Source organism: Mus caroli, unplaced genomic scaffold (assembly GCF_978045245.1).
Source record: "Mus caroli unplaced genomic scaffold, Mus_caroli_1 scaffold_2, whole genome shotgun sequence".
Taxonomy (NCBI): domain Eukaryota; kingdom Metazoa; phylum Chordata; class Mammalia; order Rodentia; family Muridae; genus Mus; species Mus caroli.
The window spans coordinates 44,621,444-44,644,950 of NW_028227257.1; the positions used below are offsets into that span (position 1 = coordinate 44,621,444).

Consider the following 23,507-nt stretch of genomic DNA (forward strand, 5'->3'; position numbering starts at 1 on the left):
ATCTGTAAAACACCCTGCCTGAACAAGATGGACAATGGTTGCTGAAGCCAAGGAAAAATGAGATAGACAAGGAAGAGAAAGACTCCCACAAAGTCAACAGCTCAAAATCTGTAGCAAACCAAGTGTGAAATGCAGTCACTGCAGGGTGAGGAGACATAGCAAGAAATAGGGTAGGTTTCGGTCTCTTCCATGTCCCTCAGGGGTGTTAGGAAACCCATGTATTGGGATTTCATCATTCATAGGATGAAATGATTGCAATGACACAGAATGCAGAGTGGTGAATGCTATGCAGTCCTGAGAACAAACTAGAAATATACTTAGAAAATCAGTTACTTCAAACCCAAGTTGCTTTCTACTCACGTATTAACGGAATACTGTATTTAACTACTTAAAAATTTGGATCTGCTCAATCTGCTTCTGGAAGATGTAGGCATTCAGGTATTAAAGCATAGGGTGCAAATTAGGAAACTGAAAATAAACTCTCAGAAGGAAGGGGAGGCAAAGGAATGGATGAACTCTTTTATCATAAATGCCACCAGCTTTATTAAAACAAATAAAAATGCTAAACAACTCAAACAACAACACACATGTCAGGGCTCCTTGTGAGGCATGACAGACTTCACAAACACTCTATAAGTAATCATGGCCCTACCACATGTTCTTCAAGCATTGCATCCACACACTAAAGTTGTTTTAACAGACTTTGCATCAGCACAAACAATAACATTTTCTTATGATACTATGATGTACATACTAATATCCAGATCATAGCTTTAATTACCGCCCCATGATTCTTTGCAATAAAATGAATAGTTGCTAGATGTGGTAGTACACCCTTGCAATCTAGCTCTTCCCAGTCTGAGGCAGGAGAACTGAGCGCTTAAAGCAATCTTGGTTACATAGCAATACCATGTCTCAAAAATGAGGGATGGGTATTGATGCTCAGTTGAAGAATACATGTCTAATATACACAAGGCTCCATATTCCATCCCAAGCATAGCAAATATCTGAGTATATAAAATAGTTATGCCAGAGTTATCTTTTCTTTCTGTAGCACAGCAGTAGGTACAGGCTACTTTGAAATAGACAGAGTTTTGCAATACAAATAAGCACTGGAAAGCAGCTGGAAAGGGAGGGATGTAGCCAAGGGACATGGGTGTGAGAAGAGAGTTTATACATGTTCCATCTACAGTCATAAGCAGAGGAAACTGGCTTTTAAAGACAACAAAATGGAATATAAATGGATAGGCATGGGAGTTTCTGAAAGAGGGTTTAAAGAGTGGCCCACTGCATTCCAAGTCAGCAAAGGAACAGCATAACATAAAGAAAACACACTCAACCATACTGAAAAGTGAAGTCCTGAGTTTAGAATCATGCGGTGGCATGAAGATAGCCTGGCCCCACAAGTCCAGGGACTATTTTAATGCCCATAAGATTTAAATGAATAGTTCATCCTTGCAGATGAAAGCATGCCACTTACGATACAACAGGATGGAAAGACACCAATGCTGATATCAAACCATCTGAAATCGGGTGGAAGTTTGCTAAAGATGCCTCATTAGGGAGAGAGACTCTTCACCGGATGCTTCAAATACTTACGAATCCACGTGGTTCTCAAAGGAAAGGAGGATGGGAAAAGGAGACGTCTTGAACGCACACTCTGCGATGGCTTCTATGACTTCCTGAAACAAGAACACATACTTACTCAGCACAACTCAGTATTTCATGTGCATTTTTTTTACTTGGTGTTAAATTCATTAGTATGGTGGGAATTATTGTTCATTTCTTTTGGTCTTTGTATGTGTCAGGTTTGTAGCCACTGCTATTTGTTTATAGCAGTTCTGGGCCCAAAACTAGGGCCTCAGCATGCCAGGCAAGTACTCTACTACTGAGGATGTGCCCAGATCATAGAGCTATCTTTGATGAATCAGATAAGATGAAATTTCTACCCATAAATTTATTTTCTGAACCTAACTGCTATTAGCATTTGGTCATATTTACTTCTGGTCTGTTTTGTGTGTGTGTGTGTATTTGTGTGATTTTGTTTTAATAATAGTTACATAATCTGTATTTTTCATAAATATTATTATTAAGAGATAAATAAAAGGGGTTGGAGTCTAGACTGTTATCAGGGTGGACAAGGTACTGGGTTCCATTGCCAGCACCAAAACCAACAAATGACAGCAAACAAAATGGAGACAGACCTTATGTTGAAGACAAAGTGCTTAAGAGAGTTGCAAGGCCACCACCCCAAACTACAGCCCTGCCAGCAGTTGCTTACTTTACCCAACCCCCACCTCACACATACTCTCAGCAACTCACCCACAACCTGAATCTTCATGTTTCCATATACCTGATTGTTCTAAACATCTAATATACATGGAATTGCAGAGTATATTTTTGGGCACTCTTCAGTAATGTTTCCAAAGCTCATGTGTGTTCTAATGTGTATCAGTAATTCAGTTTTCCTCTTATACTTGTTTTAAATATTTATGTCAGGGCAGAAGCTGTAGCCCAGTGTTAGGCTATTCAATATTCTAAGTGCTTCATCCAGCAATGAAAATACATTCATTATATGTCATAAGCTCCAATAGCTCTACAAAATTCTAGAAAGATAGAAATACCACGATTGATTTAACTGGTCACCAACTGTTAAGTGGGTAGATACTTCTAGGAATGGATTCTTGAAATAAAAGAAGACAGGTTGAATAACATGAACTCATTCATAGTATTTCACATCTCCAAATTATTCTCCATTGTAAACTGTCTATAATAACGTACAAAAGATCGGATTGCAGAGCACATTCAATACTAGGCATCTGAGAACTCTTTTTCCAAAGTGTTTCTCTTGTTTAAATAACATTGAAGCAATCCTATTGTTTGTTTGTTTGTTTATTTATTTATTTATTTTAAAGATGTATTGGTTTTTGTTTTATGTATACGTTGTCTACATGTATGCCTGTGTACCGTATACATGCAGTGCCCACAGAGGCCAGAGGGGGGCATGGGATTCCCTGGAACTGGAGTTACAGATCTTTCCTGTGGGCTCTGTGAATTAAACCCTGGGCCTCTAGAACAACCAGTGTTCCTACCCACTGAGCCATCTTCTCAGCACCTTGTTTATTGTTTACGCATTCCATCATCCACACTATTTAAACCTCACATTACCATACAGTGCTTTAATTTACATTTATTCTTTGCAGTTGTGACTTCTGTTCTTAGTCTTCATGCTGAAACCCTTCCCACAGACTCCCTTTCCTGTGCAGGGCATGGTGTTCTTTATAGCAATGTCATTAAGCTATTTCCCTTGCCTGGGAGTAGAAATGAGGCTTTCTAATTCTGTGCTGCATTTGCATATATCTTCTAAGAATGATGCTCTTGCGCAGAGTGAGAACCACTCTTACTCTTTCTTGGAAGTGAATTCACAGATTGCTTTTCATACATAATCAATTTAACTTTTACCACTGCCGAATCCATCAAAATAAAAGCACTATAAAAGGCAAGTGATGTCAGGATGCAGACTTTTTTATATTTCGTACCTTTGCACACAGACTGCGGATGCAAACGGGCTTGTGTTGAGCAGCTGTGTCTTGGACTTGCAAGCAGTATGATGTTGGGAGAATGACCTAGTGCTTCTGAGCTTTGGTTTGATGGGTTGTAAAGTAGGGGTGATAAGCCCTGCTCCACAGGTCTGTTATGAAGGTGCAGTAAAAGAAAGAGAAAAGCTAGCTCACACTGAGCAGGTATTAAGTCCTCTTAAGGTTCTTGTCTTGCTATTGATTCCCTCCTTCCTTGCTATAACTGTCACTCTAACTAGGAACACTAAGACCTCAGGTAAATGAGCTCATGCTGTACTCCAGACACAAATGTACCATGCTACTGACATCCCATAAGGAGAATAATTATCTTCTGTTATGCAGGTTATGAAGTGGAAGTTCAGCGTATTAACTGACCTAAGAACTCAAGCTCAATTCCAGCATTCTAAGCTCATCTGTCCCATGCTTCTCAGCCAACCACATCTGGCTTGTGTTGACTCTCCTATGGGTAGGGGCTTCTGGCATCTTCCTATTGGTCATGGGCCAAGCAGAGAGGACACTAAAATGTCCCTCACCAGTTTTACCTAGGACTTAATTTGACTCTAGGCCCTCAGTCTGGTTGAATAAGAATTCCTTACCCATGTAACACTATAGCCTTTATCCTTATAGAAAGAAAATTGAAGTTTGGCTTTACAGCCAAAGACAGTGTTACAATGTTTGTGGCTCACACCTGCAGGGTTCTGACAGCAAGCCCGGCAGGCTGTGAACTGCATTTCTATTTTTAATGTGCCTAGGAGGGGTGCACTATTACCACCAGTTTGCTGAACTGGAACAAGGCTCAGGCAGATAGCAAGCTTTTCCAAGATCCTGCAGTGCTGAAGCTGGTCCTGGAGACCCACAGTTGACCCAGCAGTCAGCTCGAGAGCAGCACCAAACATCTATCTTCTCTTTCTCTCTTTCCCTCCCCTCTTCCTTTCTCCTCTCTCTGTCCAGCTCTCCTTCTTCTCTATAATACATTTAGCTACAGGCTAAAAAGCTTTGCCAAATTTTCACATCAAACAAGACTTTACTGAATTATAAGTTGGTGACCAGTCAATCTAGAAGCCCTCCTGGGAGACTTTTGTTCTCCTCAATGTTTGAAATATTTTGTAAAGTATGCATGATTGCTCAGGGTCAGAAAACTAGCAGTGACTCTTAAGCTGCTCTCTTTCATAGTGCTGTATTAGTGACATTGGTGTTACAGTCATTTCCAGTACCATGCTCCTTTACTCCAGAGACGTATGACACTGCTTTCAGTAACATGCTTACCACACAGGTTAACAGCAGTAGGAAAACTATCCTTGAACACTTTTGCCTGCAGGGAGGTGGTCATGCATGCTTTGAATCCCAGTACTCAGGAGCAGAGGCAGGTGGATCTCTGTGAATGAGTTTGGGGCTAGCCTGGTCTACAGAGCAAGTTCTGGGACAACCAAAGTACACAGTAAAACCATGTATCAGAGAAAGAGAGAGAGAGAGGGAGAGAGGGAGAGGGAGAGGGGGAGAGGGAGAGGGGAAGAGGAAGAGAGAGGGAGAGAGGGAGGGAGAGAGGGACAGAGGGAGAGGGGGAGAGGAAGAGGGGGAGAGGGAGAGGGACACAGAGAGGGAGAGGGAAAGGGAGGTGGAGAGGGAGAGGGAGAGGGACAAAGGGAGAGGGACAGAGGGAGAGGGAGAGGGAGAGGGAGAGGGAGAGGGAGATGGGCTGGCTGATGCCTCCCTTGCCTTTTGCCACATCTGCATTTGGAATATTTCACTTGCATAATGGCCAGAGGAAAAGCAGATGAGCATGAAAGTGAGGCTACACTTTGATTGCTCTGGGATGGCAAAACTCCAAATCTTTATTGATCACCTCTTCTCTGTCAGGTTCAATTTAATGTGATGCGGGTGGATGGGGTCACAGAATGAAGGCTCCGTCTTTGTGGGATTACATGATAGTAGGAAACCCAGTAAGCAAAGGACACAGTGACTGGGTTAAGCAGCATGTCATAAGGTGACGACTGGGTACCATGGGGAAACTTAAAATCACAGAGTGAGGCAGTGAGAGCTTTTCTATCTGGAAGGGGGTGGCATTACCACTAGGAGGTGTATGAAACAGACAAGTCCTAGTAGTCCTTATTGGGTTGACATTTGAGATGCTTCAGAGAAGTAAGGGGAGAGCTTCAGTTCAACCTGGCCAGAAGTATGGTGTCCTGGAAGGATCAGGGAACCCCAAGGTAGCCCATGTAGCTCCTGATACACAGTGGGTTGAGTGGATGACACAGTAAATGATAAGGATGGGGTAATTTGCTGATTAAACAATGGAGAGCAGAAGAGGTCCAATCCCTTGTTCCTAATCTCACCATTCCAAAGTCACCTTACACACCAGGCTCTGGGAAAGCAGATTACCACTCTGCAGAGCAGGGGCTGGACTTATGTGAGGGAAGGGGAGACCTCTAAGTACCAGACTTAAGTCTTTCACATAGGCTCTGCATTGCACTTACAGGACTCTGAGTGAGGCACCTGTATCTAGCATCGTTGGGTCTTTCCTAACTTGGCCTCTGGACTAACTAACTAACTAAATCTTTGTTACTAAATGTATCTGCAGTGTAGGCTAGCATTTCCACAACTACCTCACTGTCTCTCCAAATCTCATAAGCAGAAGTGTAGGGATAAGAGTCACAAGGGTATAGCTAGGCCATCTCTAGCCACCCTGATCACCCTACCCACCCGCAGGTAGAAGGATGCAGTCCTCTACCCTCAGCCTCTAAAGATGCCACAGTTTGGATGTGGTAGGGATGCTGGCTGCGTGTGTTCAGGCAAGGACATTTATTGAGCAGAGGCAGGAGCTCACAAATGTGACTGAAGGACCACTTGTAGGTCAAGTGCACAGAAGAGTCAATCCAAGCAGACTGGGTGGCTAAGGCTGGGAAATCAATGTTCCACAAAAGAAATATTCCTTAGAATGTGCTAGTTGAATTATTCTGATCCCAGGATCTCAAAGAATTTTTATTAAGCTTTAAGAGAACAGAATTGGGACTCACAGGGATTATAACTGGTAGAAATGGGGCATGGGCAGGGTGTGGGTATCTCTGCCAGCAGCCCAAGTGAAGTGCCAGGTCGCCCCCGTCTCCTCCCATAGTCAGGACCCTCTGCACCATTGCCAGTTGGAGAAATCTCTGGCCCATGGGCTTTTCCCAGTCTCTGCTCTGTGGCCCCTGGTCATATTCTTTCTTTCAGAGCCTAACTAATTGAAACTGGGACTGAGCAGGGTGTAAAAGGAAGAAAGGAAGTGGGGTACGGAAATAAAACCATAAAAATAATCTTTTTTTCTCATTTTAGGTTAATAAACAATTTTAGAGTGGTTGGTTTCAGGAGCTAATACAACTTTTAAAGATTTTGGTCAGAATTTGAGTCAAACTACATTAAATGTTTTGTGAAATTAAGTGAAGACTAAGTGTTAACTTTTCTCTATGTATGGTAGGGTGAATCAAATTGTGAAAAGCCAAGTTATTGGGTGAGGTGGCCCCATGCCTGGAATCCTACATTCTAAAGCACAGGCAGCAGCCAGAGTTCAAGTCCAGAGTAGGTTCCAGAGATCCTTTAAAACAACAGCAACAAATTCTACAGAGAGAGCATCCCATGGGCATTGCTGATGGTGTCAATGTTACAGGACACATGGTTGGTGCCTCAAACAGTAGCTTAAACTAGGGGGAAAAAAAAGCCAACCCATTTCTCTGCAATGGATTTGGCCTTGCCTGAAATCCCTGCTTTTGTTGGCTCTTTCTTTACTGACATCTTATTTATTTGGTCACATCTCCAGTCACCCAGGGTTAAGACTACTTTTTCTAAATTTCAGCATTCTTTGTAAAAAAAAATCAGAAAGTGGTAAGAAACCCAAGTCAGCTCAGACATCATAGCCCCAGAGACATGAAGACCTTCATCCAGATCATTCCCTAGATCTACTACCCCAGATGTTCACACTCAATGAACTCACAAAGCCGCTGCAAATGGTTCTTTGCAGGGCATGTAGGCAGAAATCGGATACTCTGGCTTAGATGTTCATACACACGGTGGCAAAGTCCTTTACAGCACAGGATGGATGCAAGGGTAGAAGAAGAAGGAAGACCCAAAACATACCCTAGTCCTGCTTAATAATGATGTCAGATGCTTCTATGTCACTAACAGTTGTGGTCCTACCTCCTTAGCTAATAAAGTCACAATCATTGGATTATTTCTGTTTCTGACAACATCCAGTCTACCACAGGACAACCCTGCTTCCTTTTACTCTCCAAACCATCCACTCAGTCAGAACCCACACTGTCAGCTCTGCGTGGCAAATATCCACCAGGACACTATAGTTCGCCATGACAGAAATCTTTCCCATTCATGAGCAAAATCAATACACTTACTAGCCATGTGCTGTCAGAGGTCCCTGGTGCATAGACACTGGGTTTTAAACCTAGCATCATAGAGATTGGAACATTTATAGGCTGCTCATTTTGCCTCTAACACCCTGAAATCGCAAATGATTAAAGATTGAAAATTTTATCACAAATATTATGTACAAGAAGTTTGGGATTTGGGGACATTTGGGATTTTTAGATTTTTGGCTTATGGGTGTTCAGCCAATAGAGTCTAAGAAAATCTTCCTCAAACTGATAAACTCTGCAATCTGAAAGACATTCGATGCCAGGCATTTCTGATAAGAGATATTCCAATGATATCATAATTAAATGGTAGCAATTAACACCATTTTCAAGATGAATAAAGCAAAGGTAGAAATATATGAAATAAAATTCACAAACCTCCCAACATGGAGTGAAAAATCCAAGACAGAAAAATAATGCAGACTAGAATATTTAGCAATATAAGCCAATCTCAACCAGTGGGGTCACACTGTTTAAGGTTGTACTCAAATGTGGATAGGTGTAAAACGCACAAAGTAGTGTTCACTTGTGATATTCAAGAGAGCTCTCCTCTTAGGACAGAGCAGATCCCAGGGGAATGGCTACATAGGGTGTGTTTCTAGGGTTCTGTCTCTTGATTTACATGGCAGAAACATGGGTACACACAATGACCATAATATGCGCCTGGTGTTGGTGGCAGCACACACCTTTAATCCCAGCACTCAGGAGGCTGGTCCATGAGTTTGAAGCTAGCCTGGATTGCCGAGTGAGTTCCAAGACAGCCAGGGCTACATAGAGAAACCCTGTCTCAAAAAATATATCTATCAACACCACACATATTTTTCATTTTAAATATGTTTGACATGCTTTGCAATAGTAAAATACAAGAAAATAACGAGTGGACAAAAACAAACGAACAAAATAATCTTTGATCTTGCTCAAGTAAGTTTCCTGAAAATTTGGTTAGTTGGACAAACTCCTGCATTTAGGCTTCTAAATTCAACCATAAAGATGATTCTCAGTCTGTGAACTTCATTGCAATACCTAGACATTATCTGAGAAAGCTTTACCCCCACGGTGCCAGGTATCCCAGCTGCCTTATAACAATCTCCTTCACTCTACCTTGAAGGATATTTCTGTTGTCATGGTGAATCCATGGGTGATGACAGGCTCTTCCTCAGCGGTCCTTCCCTTCCAGCAGTCCAGCTCCACACAGCGACATCCAGACAGAAGCACCTGGCGATACATCTCTACAGACGAGTTCCCAGCCAACTGGCCAGCTGCAAAACAAACCCCAGAATCCCTTGAATCAAGGAAAGCAGAGAGTGGGGGCATCATCAAAAGCACTTTGACATTGGAAACAGCACTGAAGTAGCCCAGGTGGCATCAGGGCTCCCTAGTGGTGAGTCGAGAGTAGAAGAGAGGAGAGAGGAAGGGAATTATAACATAACAAAGACACATGCACTGTGACTCAACCACAGGGCCTTTGCAGTCAACAGTTCAACTTGAAAAAATAAACTGTCTGGCATAAGTGTTTTATAAGAAACAGAATCCATTCCAGATAATGAAAAGAACACAGAACAGCAGACTCACCCAAGTTTCCCAAGGGAAGAAGGCATAGACAACAGAAAACACAGGTCTGCTCATGGAAGATACTTAGTAAGTGAAGACCACAATAGTCCTCAAATTGATGTACAATTTTAGTTCATATTAAATTCAGCCTGACCTTTTTATCCCTTTGCCTACAGAAACTGGCATTCTGCCCCCAAACTTCACATGGGATTATAAAGGATGTTAGCATCCAGGCATCTCTACTACCTGCCCCAGGGACTCAGGGATAGCAGGATACACATCATCACCAGCTGCCAAGATGCAGCACATTACCACTGGTACCATGAGTTGTATATCTTCCCTGTGTGTGCACTACATCCCCTTATAAAAGGCCAGTTTCTCTTCTCTCCACTCTCTTCTTCCCTCCAACCTTGCCCAGAGGCAACCTCTGTATAGCCCCTCCCCAAAATACCTCCCCGATGAGATCTGCTGCATGGTGTGACATTATAGTACCTTTCCCATAGATCATAACAGGGGGAGTGGGGCAGAATTAGCCAAAGTAATCTTAAAAAAAAACATAAATAAAGTTGGAAGAATCACATTTTCCAATTTTAGGATTTACTACCAAGTTACAGTAATCAAGACAGTAGGTTGCCACTATAGGAAGAACAACACAGGTAAATGCAGTGGAAATGAAGGTTTAGAAATAACACCTTCAGTTTACGGACAGCTGACTTCTAACAGGCTTACCAATACAACTCAGTACAGAAAAATTTTCAATGAATTAGCCTGGGCCAATAGGACAGCCATATGCAACACTAATTAACTATCTATCTATCTAACTAACTAACTAACTAACTAACTAACTGGATCCTTTCTTCACACCAGATAGAATAAATTAATGTGAAATTGATTAAGTACCTAGAAGAGCTAAAAGTACTAAAGTCTTTGAAGAAACATAGGAATCACCTGTGGCTGTGTCGACACCTGACAGCACAAGCAACAAAAGGAACAATAGGAAAACTTTATAAGATTGAAACCTGCGAGCAGAGCTGAGATAGCTTAGTGAAGCTGTTATGTAGCTAGTTACAACTAAGCAGACTCCACCCCTGCCAGGATAATTAGTCTTGGGCCCTACCTCCCGTGTCCTTGTCAAACACGGGGATTTTTGAGGAAGGGGGAAGTATGACAATTGCCCCTCCCTTGAACTGGAAATGCCATTCGAGAGAAAGAGAAAGCATCACAGATGCCCCTCAACACTTTTTTTTTTTTAATATTTTTATTACATATTTTCCACAATTACATTTCCAATACTATCCCAAAAGTCCCCCATAGCGCCCCCCACTTCCCTACCCACCCATTCCCATTCTTTTGGCCCTGGCATTCCCCTATATTGGGGCATATAAAGTTTGCAAGTCCAATGGGCCTCTCTTTCCATTGATGGCCGACTAGGCCATCTTTCGATACATATGCAGCTAGAGACAAGAGCTCCAGGGTTCTGGTTAGTACATCATGTTGTTCCAACAATAGGGTTGCAGATCCCTTTAGCTCCTTGGGTACTTTCTCTAGCTTCTCCATTGGGAGCCCTGTGATACATCCAATAGCTGACTGTGAACATCCACTCCTGTGTTTGCTAGGCCCCGGCATCGTCTCACAAGAGACAGCTATATTTGGGTCCTTTCAGCAAAATCTTGCTAGTGTATGCAATGGTGTCAGCGTTTAGAAGCTGATTATGGGACGGATCCCTGGATACAGCAGTCTCTAAGTGGTCCATCCTTTCATCACAGCTACGAACTTTGTCTCTGTAACTCCTTCCCTGGGTGTTTTGTTCCCAATTCTAAGAAGGTGCACAGTGTCCACACTTTGGTCTTCATTCTTCTTGAGTTTCATGCGTTTATCAAATTGTATCTTATATCTTGGGTATCCTAAGTTTTGGGCTAATATCCACTTATCAATGAATACATATTGTGTGAGTTCTTTTGTGATTGTGTTACTTCACTCAAGATGATGCCCTCCAGGTCCATCCATTTGGCTAGGAATTTCATAAATTCATTCTTTTTAATAGCTGAGTAGTACTCCATTGTGTAAATGTACCATAATTTCTGTATCCATTCCTCTGTTGAGGGACATCTGGGTTCTTTCCAGCTTCTGGCTATTATAAATAGGGCTGCTATGAACATAGTGGAGCATGTGTCCTTTTTACCGGTTGGGACATCTTCTGGATATATGCCCAGGAGAGGTATTGCTGGATCCTCCGGTAGTACTATGTCCAATTTTCTGAGGAACCGCCAGACTGATTTCCAGAGTGGTTGTACAAGCTTGCAATCCCACCAACAATGGAGGAGTGTTCCTCTTTCTCCACATCCTCGCCAGCATCTGCTGTCACCTGAATTTTTGATCTTAGCCATTCTGACTGGTGTGAGGTGGAATCTCAGGGTTGTTTTGATTTGCATTTCCCTGATGATTAAGGATGTTGAACATTTTTTCAGGTGCTTCTCTGCCATTCGGTATTCCTCAGGTGAGAATTCTTTGTTCAGTTCTGAGCCCCATTTTTTAATGGGGTTATTTGACTTTCTGGAGTCCACCTTCTTGAGTTCTTTATATATATTGGATATTAGTCCCTTATCTGATTTAGGATAGGTGAAGATCCTTTCCCAATCTGTTGGTGTTTTTTTTGTCTTATTGATGGTATCTTTAGCCTTGCAGAAGCTTTGTAGTTTCATGAGGTCCCACTTGTCAATTCTCGATCTTACAGCACAAGCCATTACTGTTCTATTCAGGAATTTTTCCCCTGTGCCCATATCTTCAAGGCTTTTCCCCACTTTCTCCTCTATAAGTTTCAGTGTCTCTGGTTTTATGTGAAGTTCCTTGATCCACTTAGACTTGACCTTAGTACAAGGAGATAGGAATGGATCGATTCGCATTCTTCTACATGTTAACAACCAGTTGTGCCAGCACCATTTGTTGAAAATGCTGTCTTTCTTCCACTGGATGTTTTTAGCTCCCTTGTCGAAGATCAAGTGACCATAGGTGTGTGGGTTCATTTCTGGGTCTTCAATTCTATTCCATTGGTCTATTTGTCTGTCACTATACCAGTACCATGCAGTTTTTATCACAATTGCTCTGTAGTAGAGCTTTAGGTCCGGCATGGTGATTCCACCAGAGGTTCTTTTATCCTTGAGAAGAGTTTTTGCTATCCTAGGTTTTTTGTTATTCCAGATGAATTTGCAGATTGCACTTTCTAATTCGTTGAAGAATTGATTTGGAATTTTGATGGGGATTGCATTGAATCTGTAGATTGCTTTTGGCAAGATAGCCATTTTTACAATGTTGATCCTGCCAATCCATGAGCATGGGAGATCTTTCCATCTTCTGAGATCTTCTATAATTTCTTTCTTCAGAGACTTGAACCATAGATACGAGCATCAGCAACAGAATACAAGAGATGGAAGAGAGAATCTCAGGTGCAGAAGATTCCATAGAGAACATCGGCACAACAATCAAGGAAAATGTAAAATGCAAAAAGATCCTAACTCAAAACATCCAAGAAATACAGGACACAATGAGAAGACCAAACCTACGGATAATAGGAGTGGATGAGAATGAAGATTTTCAACTCAAAGGACCAGCAAACATCTTCAACAAAATTATAGAAGAAAACTTCCCAAATCTAAAGAAAGAGATGCCCATGAACATACAAGAAGCCTACAGAACTCCAAATAGACTGGACCAGAAAAGAAATACCTCCCGACACATAATAATCAGAGCAACAAATGCTCTAAATAAAGATAGAATACTAAAAGCAGTAAGAGAAAAAGGCCAAGTAACATATAAAGGCAAGCCTATCAGAATTACACCAGATTTTTCACCAGAGACTCTGAAAGCCAGAAGATCCTGGACGGATGTTATACAGACACTAAAAGAACACAAATTCCAGCCCAGGCTACTATACCCAGCCAAACTCTCAATTAACATAGAAGGAGAAACCAAAGTATTCCACGACAAAACCAAATTCACACATTATCTCTCCACGAATCCAGCCCTTCAAAGGATAATAACAGAAAAAAACCAATACAAGGACAGGAACCACGCCCTAGAAACAACAAGAAGGTAATCCCTCAACAAACCTAAAAGAAGACAGCCACAAGAACAAAATGCCAACTTTAACAACAAAAATAACAGGAAACAACAATTACTTTTCTTTAATATCTCTTAATATCAATGGACTCAACTCCCCGATAAAAAGACATAGACTAACAAACTGGCTACACAAACAAGACCCAACATTTTGCTGCTTACAGGAAACTCATCTCAGAGAAAAGGATAGACACTACCTCAGAATGAAAGGCTGGAAAACAATTTTCCAAGCAAATGGCATGATGAAACAAGCTGGAGTAGCCATTCTAATATCTGATAAGATTGACTTCCAACCCAAAGTCATTAAAAAAGACAGGGAGGGACACTTCATACTCATCAAAGGTAAAATCCTCCAAGAGGAACTATCAATCCTGAATATCTATGCTCCAAATACAAAGGCAGCCACATTCATTAAAGAAACTTTAGTAAAGCTCAAAGCACACATTGCAACTCATACAATAATAGTGGGAGACTTCAACACACCACCCTCAACACTTTCAAATACCACATGAAGTGATGACTGTAGGTCAGACAACAGGGAGGAAGGAAGCAGTAGCAGGGTCCTTCGAGGGAGAGCTATTTCCTCCTAGTAAAATATGACTTGTATAGGTTCACTTTTTTTTTAACCTTTCTTTAGTTCATTTAAATCTGTTCTATTATGTGTTTTTTTTTTTTCTTCCTTTTTTGGTCAAAAGAATAGAGTCCGATCTTGGGTGGAGTCAAAACTTTCTAAACTGTCCAAAATATAATATGGTTGCTACATGGCCAGTGGCTTTCTAGTAAAGAAAAAAAAAGACACTAGTTCACTTCCTTCAGAATAAACTCTCATGACCATGTCAGTCACCAGAACAGAAAACACCCCCTGGAATTTCTTCCAGAGATTTTTGAAAGTATTTGGTTTCCACCCTGGGACAAGGGACTAAGGTGCGTATTTTACATACCCAAGCAGATCTGGTCTCCAGGTTCTCACAGTATCCCAACCTGGCATACCCTATCCCCCAAACCTAGACTTTCCAGCACAGGGGCTGGGTTATTCTTTCCCCAGAGGTTCTTCTATATAATACAGAAATTTTGGTCTCTTTCTTCCTTTCCTCTTCTTTCTCCAAGCATGCAGCCCCTTTTCTCTTTCTGTGTCCCTCCCTACTAACCCCCTTTCCCCATGGTGACATCCCTGGCTTTGGTCCTTGGTGCCAGTGAACTCGCCCACCTGAGAGCAGATTCCCAGTAAGCCTGCCTTTAATATAATCTAATCTGGCTTAAATTGGCTCATTTCACTGGTGGTGGAGAAATAACATCTCGGAAAACCATACAAAGTCTACCTAAAAGGTGGAGATTGGCACGTGGTCCCTATGGCTGCTGCCCTCCCTGCTGGAGACTGCTTCCTTCTGTCCTTTATTATGTACCTTGTAATAAGTTCCACCCATCTTCTATATTGTACTCTGGTGTCTTGTCTGAATTCTTCTGACAAAAGTCCCCTGGATTGGAGACCTGAGAATCTGGTAAGATTAGCCTTACTCTGTGTTAATTCCATACCTGTATGGAATTGGCTTCAGATTGAGTCTTGTCCTGGGAGATTCCATTTTACAAACAGCCTCTACTCCCATTTAAGAGCAGATGGAAAGGTGGGAAGCCTCTTATTTTGATTAACATATGAATACCACCATATGTCCAGTACCACCCATGAAGCAGAGAATGATACACAGCTTATTCTCAATTATGAAAAGGGTGCTGCCCTATGGATTTATTAACGTGAGTTGGGATCCTGTAAGCAGATGTGTATATCAAAATCACATCAGTCAAAACAGCCACTAGAATCTACTGAACACATCAGAGTGAGAAGAGAATACAATAATGGCCTCATTAATACCATGGTGACAGTAACTCTGTTGACTTGACTTGGTGTATGCTCCAGGGACAGATTGACAGAGAACACTCGACTATATCAGGGGCTTCAGTTTGGCTCAGTCTCTAGTGCTCAGGCAGCATGTGTGACTTGTCATCTGCCCATTCATTCACATGGTCCGGGGCTTGTGCTCTATCACTGTGGCTTCCATGGCCCTGCATCTCACCTCAGCAGCTTGACTCTTGTGGACTATCTCTAACTCTGTGCTTGACTCCACATCAGCACCTCCAGCATAGTTCCAACAGGATCTGCTTCCTGAGTCCCATATAAACTCTCTTTAAATTTTATCAGTCTTCTTCTGCCTCTTAACAAGGTCCCCTGAACTCCTCAAACTCAACTGTGGCCCCTTTACCCCCTGTGGCCATTCTGTGACCTCCATATATACCTGTACACAGCGACATTTACTGCGTGATAAGCAGTATGTGATCTAAGAGTTAATATCATTAATTAAGATCGGAATAAAAGGAGTGCTGATTGCCAATATCCAGCCATCAGAGAAAATCAAGACTACTCGGCAAATTGCAGCCAACAACATAATGCAGCACGTGAGCTGATTGTGACTCAATAATTCTGGACACTGCGGGAAATCACAAATATGTCTGACTGTGTTCCTAGGAAGGAAACTCATGACAAGAATCCAGAGCGATATCTCTGTCACAAAGTTATGAAATTGTGACAATAAAGGCATATAAGAAGGCCAAGGGCAGAGGCCGTGTTTTAAACTATTTATGTATTCATTTATTTAATGTGAATGTAGGTGCATAAAAATATGTATGTATACCACACATGGGGTTAGAAGATGTTACCAAATCCCCTAGAATTGGAGTTGAGGTGGCGAATTATGGGCTGCCATGAATGAACTGGGACATGAACATGGTTCCTCTGTAAGACAAGTAGGTGCTCTCAACCATTGATTCATCTCTAGTCTTGGCAGCCACTAGTTTCTTGATAAAATTGTTTAAAAAATATTAATAATAAATACATCTGAAACAAGTCTATTATCAAACATACGAATTGAAGTCTTTGATTTCCAAACCTTTATGTTTTATTTATCTGTCTATCTATCTATCTATCTATCTATCTATCTATCTATCTATCTATCTATCTATCTATCTATCTATGTTTGTGTGCTTATTTACTTGTTTGTTTATCTATTTATAAGTCATAGTCTCACTCTTTAGTCTAGGTTACCCTCAAACTAAAACCCTTCCTGCCTCGCCTTCCTTAGCGTTGGGAGTACTGAATGTCCCACCCCCCTTGATCTCTTGGATCTCTTTTATAGCCAGTTGTAGAATGTTGATAAAAAAATTGTCAAAGTGACTTTGAAATGGACAGCATCTGCCCTGTGGAGACACACAGGGGAAAGAAAACGAGATTAGGCCAACTGGCTTAATTTTACTTTTATATTCATGGCACACTACCAGACCATCAACAGAACAAAAGGACAACACTCTTTGGTGCTATACAGCTCTAGGAAAAGCAGCTGAAGGCTGATTAAGTACATTTGCATAATCACTTTCTTTACTAGAAAAATAGGGCATTTAAACACATCAGTGTATCTGCAAAAACAATAACGCTGACAGAGTAACCTGGGAGACTCCTGATGCTGGACAAGCAATTTGTCATTTATAATGGCCTCAAAGTGTATTGTCATTGTGATACACTGTCCCCGTATCTGCTGCATAAAGGACAAGGCAGAGGGGCAGTGAAAATTAACACTGTTGTTATTCCTAAGCTTCTGAACTATGGGAAATGAAGAATTGAAAGAATCATAAGATTGATTTATTAAAATGTTTGTTCCTGCATAAAACAGGGCAGATCTGAATGTGTGCTGTTATTGTGACTTTATAGACTCTAGAATATCTGTGAGATAGACGTCTGGGCATTCATGTGGAGAATTACATTGATTCTGTTAATTGAGGTGAGAAGGCCCACCTACTGTGCATAGCATCTGTGATGGCTATTCTTGGTTGTCAACTTGACTACATCTAGAATTAACTAAAACCCAAAAATGGCTAGGCATGCCTGTGAGGGATTTATTTATTTTTTGCTTAATTGGATCATTGGGAGCAGGAAGATTCACTTCTAATGCAGATCTTTGAGGTGAGAAGACACAGCTATAATTGAGATCTTTTCATGTAGGAAGGCTCAAGTCTAATCTGAGCCACACTTTCTGCTGGAAGCCTGTAGAAGGACATGTAAGAGGGGAGCTCACTCTCTTTGCCTGCTTCCTCTCTCCCTGTTAGCAAGACCATTCCTTCATGGGCATTAGAGTCTACTTCTTAGGGATTCTGACCTATACTGAAGACAGCCAGCCTTGTGGACTGAATATCTACATGACAGGTAGTCATTGTTGGATCAGCTGGACAATAGCCTGTAAGTCAGTCATTCTAGTAAATCCCAACTCTCTCTCTCTCTCTCTCTCTCTCTCTCTCTCTCTCTCTCTCTGATATCTAAGTTCTATTACTGTAGACTCTAGAGTCTAGAGAATTCTGACTAACACAGCATCATCCCTAGACTGGGATGGGGGAAAGCTGGAGCTGAGCAATGCTCTAAATTCATCCTTCTATTCTGATTGTGGTTGCCATGTGACCGGCATAACTCTGACTTCTGCCCTTGATCTGTGCTCTTTTAAGTTGTTTTTGCCAGAGTATTTTTTTTACAGCCACAGGAAACTTAGACAGTTGTGTGAGGGTTGTGAAAGATGTATTACTAATGACACCAATGTTATCATATAGTGTTTACATAGTCAGTACTTTGTTAAGCTGCCTAACTTTCTGATGTGTAACCCTTTCATTATCTTCTTGTTATCTCAGTTGGCAAAACCTGGACAAGTTCTCCAGGGCACTCCGAGATTTCTCACCCTTTTGTTATAAAAGTTATCCCATCCCTACCCTCCACCCCAATATGGTTTCTAACAAATATATTCTGTCTAACTCTTCATCTCCCTCCTTGAGGGCAGCTGATGAGATTTACAGCTTGTTCGCCCATACCTCTGAGTTATTGTTGCTTTAAACTCTAATAAATTTGTCCTCAAGCTTTCTTCTGAGTCCATCCTGTTATTAACATGACCAAGAAGCCTGAGAAGGGACCCTTAATTTTCTTGACAACACTTGACACAACAGGTGTGGAATACACCTAAGTTTCTGGAACCATCAGATTTTGCAGAGTGCTTGGTCTTGGCAGACTACACATGTCATGGTTGTGGAGAGGTGGATTGTTGTGAGGCCAAAGACAAAATTATCCAGGGCTATCTTAGGTCCTTTGGTAGTCAAACACCTTTACTTTGTGTATGGATGTGTATGTGTGGTGTGGATGAGGATCACATTCGCCCTGATTTCAAGCTTTTTGCCTCAGCTCCTTAGAGTCATAGGCCAGTTAGTTACCTCTTCTTCTCTATCAGATCTCAAAAGCTGTGACTAGTTGATACCAGTATCTCCAGCCAAACAGTAGGCCTCCAACCTTCACTACCCCTGTGAGAAGCATTCCATAAGATAACATGTGAACCCACAGCAGAAATCACCCCCTTATTCACTCTGCCCCATTAGGCTACCATCAACGTTCTCTTACTTGGGACATGTGCTGATTAACTTCCCTTTTGTTTGGTGGCTACCAAAAGTTCATACAAACTCTTCTATAGTGAACCAATAATTCAGGGTCCCTGTTCCTGGGGGAGGCTTACTTATACCTGGCTCACAACAAAATTTTCTTGTCTCCTTCAAAACAGAGATATTATTTTATGTCGACAGTAACTGAGTAAAACTGGAGTACTCTGTCATAAGTGATTCAAGGTACATCTTAAAACCACTTCTGTGAACTGGCTTGCCAATGCATTTGTCATTCAAAGAACAATTAGAAGAAATTGAATGCACTTTCTTGGTGTGGGGTTTGCGAGATGAAAAATAATCTAGAAGCATTAAAGACTGCTTGGGTTTGCCATCCATCACCTACAGCCTGTAGAATTCCTCCAAAGAAAATTTCTTGCTCATTCTTAAAACGAACATTGTTGTTTTTTTGTTTGTTTGTTTGTTTGTTTGTTTTAATAAGAAATGGAAATCTTCAAAGAAAGCACAGAGAAAACCCATATCCCGAATTGTCCCATCACTTGGAACTGGAATTTCTATTATGTTCCCTGGATATGATATAATTTACATTCTTCTCTCTTTTTCTCTGGTTTACTTTATTTTCAACCCTGAAATTCTTTACTTCTCTTCATAAACTATATCCTCCCATTACATTTCTATATGACTGGGCTAAGTACACTGATATATCCTGAGCCATTTAACCCTTGGTATTTCTGAAATTATTCCTTGAACTCATCTCTGCCTGACCATGAACACTTCTCTGCAACTCACTCTGACTTTGTGACTGGACTCTAAGCTGTAGTTCTTTCCCAGATGGATTTATAACAATGCTTCAAGTCACTCTGCAGTGGATTCTTTGCCTTTGGTACTTGTGCCAGTGCTGGTTACAGTCCCTGCGACTTGGACTCTGATTACCAAGGCATGTGGGGATAGAAAAGACCTGAAACTGGAAACACAACCTTCTAAGACATTGCTCAGGATTTAAAGCATGGCAAATCGCTGTCTATCTTTATGTTTATCTCTGTCTGATGATTCCCTTCAACTCCAAATGAAGATGCTTCTAGAATGTGATGTGCTTGTTAACTCAGTGGTCTCCTTCTGTAAACACTGTCACCTTCAATAAATGGAGATGGACACAATTTTTGCCTACTTTCAATTCTTTGACACTCTGTCAGGGCATATGACCTCGAAGCTGCATGTATGGGAGCAGTTCAGGTTATCAAGAATATATTGAATTCACCGGCTGTTTTCCCACTAAGAATACAAAGCTCTCTTGATTATAGATTCAAGTGATATTAAAGGACTAAGCAAGATGGTATGGAAGATTCCCTCTCCTGAGAAAATCTATTTTAGCCTTAAGCCTTACTTTTGACAGACATATATCATCAGCTCTGTGTATATTCCCAAACATGCTCTCTGTGGGAGGCTCTGGTTACTAGGAATGCAAAAACAAGGCACACCCCTAACCTTATCATCTTGCAGGGGAGGGAATATGAATTATGATGGTTCCTTGTTCAGCAGGGAGTTTAAATTCTCCTCACAATCTTACTCCCTCGTTCTCTTTCTTGTGTATCTCCTTGCCTACAGAATATTATTTAGGTTATAATAGGCTTTAGGGCCCACTCTCAGCCATGGAAAAGAAATCTAGAATTTCCTCATTCTGTCAAGGCAAAATTCCAATTCCCAGGGGGTGAGTTACAACATACCTCTGCTGTATGGTGTAACTTGGTGATACATGATAGGAATAATGGAAAGACTACTGGATGGACTGGGAGAGTGGGCTGGGGTGTCCTCTAAACACTCTTACAAAGAGCTCTAAGTCAGAGATTTTCACAGAAGTAGTTGTAGATATCAGTCATAGAAATCCCATTCTTAGGGTGCGCAGTCAATCTGAAATCATAAGAGACCCGAAAGACAGGAAGTAATTGATGACACTCATGAATTTTCCATTGATCCAAGCCTCAGCTGCTGCTGTTCTGCTGTGTGCGGTATAAATTCCTCATTCTTTAAGTCATTTAGATAGTATCCAATCATATCCAATCATGTTCCGCCACAGGAACCCTGGCTCTTTTAATTTATCTTCATTTTATAAAGCAGCCAAGGTAAGAGTATCATTTAAAGATAAATTCAAGCAGAGGTTATTTATTTCCTAAGCTTTTTCCACCACTCAATTTTCTTAGGTCTGTGTGTAATTAAAAAAATGATAAAAGCTTGCAGATGCTACAGTCTAGAGAGAGGGAGAAGGATGAAAGAAGGGAGTGGGTGGATTTAAGTCTTGGGTGAATGATTGGTCTACAAGGTACAGCTAGGCTTTTTCTACAGCCAAGAAAGTATACGGGGGAAGAGGAGAATGATCATTTGAGATCTGCAATGAGATAATTTAATTTATCAGATTATTGGGTAAGTAAATCTAATATTTTTCATCATTAATTCTCCACTCCTGCATTTTGTTCTAAATGGGATAAGGATACTATAAATTAGGCAATGATACAGAAGGAAACAATCCACAGTTTGAAAGTCTCCTTGCTTGGACTGGATTGGGTAGCTCAGAAATTCAAGTTCTAAAATTGCTCCAAGGAAAGTGGAGTGGTGACCGGGTAGCTTCGGATTACCCGGGTCATTCTGTCTTACTTAGAGTAAGATCGCAGACCTACCAGTGCTGCCCACTCCTTGTGCCCAACCTTGCTTAGGCTCATGTGAGCAGGAGCCCTCCTCGTGCTACCACAAGCATACCACTGCTAAGAAAATAAGATTCATGTAAAGTTCCTATTTGTTCTAGGAGTGGAGATGAAGCATGGGTATGCACCTGAAAGAAACCAAGACAACAGACAGGCGAGGAGCCTGGGATCCTCGGTGAAAATCTAGCTTGTTTCTTAGCTATTGGTTTTCAAATTTAATTGGATTCTGCATTAAGGTTTGAATACACACACACATACACACACACACACACACACACACACACACACACACACACACACACACATATATATATATATTTATAGCGTGTTTAACTCATTTGAGGGTGTTTGAATTTTTATCACAGAGGTGTTCACATTTATTCAAAGCCCTCTGGGGAATAGGAATGTTGTATTCGTTTTGTGTGTAATTAAAGCAGCAGCCCTCCTACTAGTATATGAAACAAAGGCATATTTTTGAACCATACATCAAAAAAGGGCTTTTCAGGCAAAACCCTGAAAGCCTATGGAAACTGTTCCCTCCCTCCCTCCTCCCTTCTCTCCCTCTCTTTTTTCCTCTCTTCTTTCTTTCCTCCTCCCCTCCTGCTTATATGTTATTCTCCTCAATTCCCCCACTGGAGAGAGAATACTTTGTCTTAAACTTGAAAAGTGTAATGTGGTGAGAATGTCTTTGATCTAATTCAAATCTGTGCGATGCAAACCATGGCATGATAATAGCTGAAAAGACAGAGCAAGGAAAACAGCCAGTAGACCCCTCAAGCCCATGGCAGAAGCTAGCAGCAGCTGATGTTACTAGACTCAAATAATGAGTTGGAATTAATCAGAAATCATGTTATGTAAAGTAGACATCTAACCGGGAAGAGACTGGTTTGAACTCTTTTTTTCAGAAAATAGTTGAAGGGCTAGGGGTGTCACTCAGTGGTAGAGCATTTGCCGTGTCACTCAGTGGTAGAGCATTTGCCTAGCACGAGCTGCTTCAGGTTGCATGCCTGGTAAAACAAGGGAAAAGGTGAGTCCCTCTATTTCCTAATAATAGCTAAAGATTATAACTTCTCAGAACTGTTAGCCATTAGTGTGCAATTTCCCTTTATAGCTTTTGTTAATGTAGAATCACTGCACAAAGTGATGGGCTTCATTATGACAATTTTGTTCATGGTTGTCATGGTTATACTTTGATCTTCGTTGTCCCATTAACCCTCTCTTGTCCTTTTGTCCTTCTCTCCTAATCCCCTTTCAGCTCCCAGAGTAGTGCCCCATCTGGCTTTGAGTGTGCATTTTTAAAGTATAGATTTCACAGATCATACATGGTAACCTCCAGTTTCATTCATTTTCCTGAGAAAAACACTATCTGTTCTTCTTTACAGTCGAAGGTACTTCATTGTGTTTAGATACCAAATTTGCTTTAGCAAAACTGAGCCCAGATCCTAGCTACAATACAGTGCCTCAGGACAGATAGGTGTCCAGGAACGTCTCTTGTATGCTGAGATGGGTTTCTTTAGGCACACACTCAAGAAAGGTATAACTAGACAAAAAAGTAGTTCTGTTTTCAGATTTGACTGAAGCCTGTGCACCAGCCCGGCACACTAGAGCTCAGGTTCTGTGATCAGACTGCAGAGTGGCTGAGGGAGGAAGGTATAAGTGATAGCTAAAAAATTAACTCATGTAAAAGAGACTTTACT

At 41.3% G+C, this 23,507-nt stretch overlaps 1 protein-coding gene across 2 annotated transcripts in view; it reads right to left on the minus strand.

Annotated features, from left to right (window-relative positions):
- Plcb1 (phospholipase C beta 1) overlaps window positions 1-23,507 on the minus strand; it is a 694,761-nt gene that overhangs the window by 165,254 nt on the left and 506,000 nt on the right. For both annotated transcript variants that reach the window (XM_085833870.1, XM_085833871.1), the window contains exons 11-12: window positions 9,080-9,237; window positions 1,600-1,682 (exon numbers count right to left, since the gene is read on the minus strand). In XM_085833870.1, the coding sequence (XP_085689996.1) occupies window positions 1,600-1,682; window positions 9,080-9,237 (241 nt within the window). The remainder of the gene's footprint in view (window positions 1-1,599; window positions 1,683-9,079; window positions 9,238-23,507) is intronic.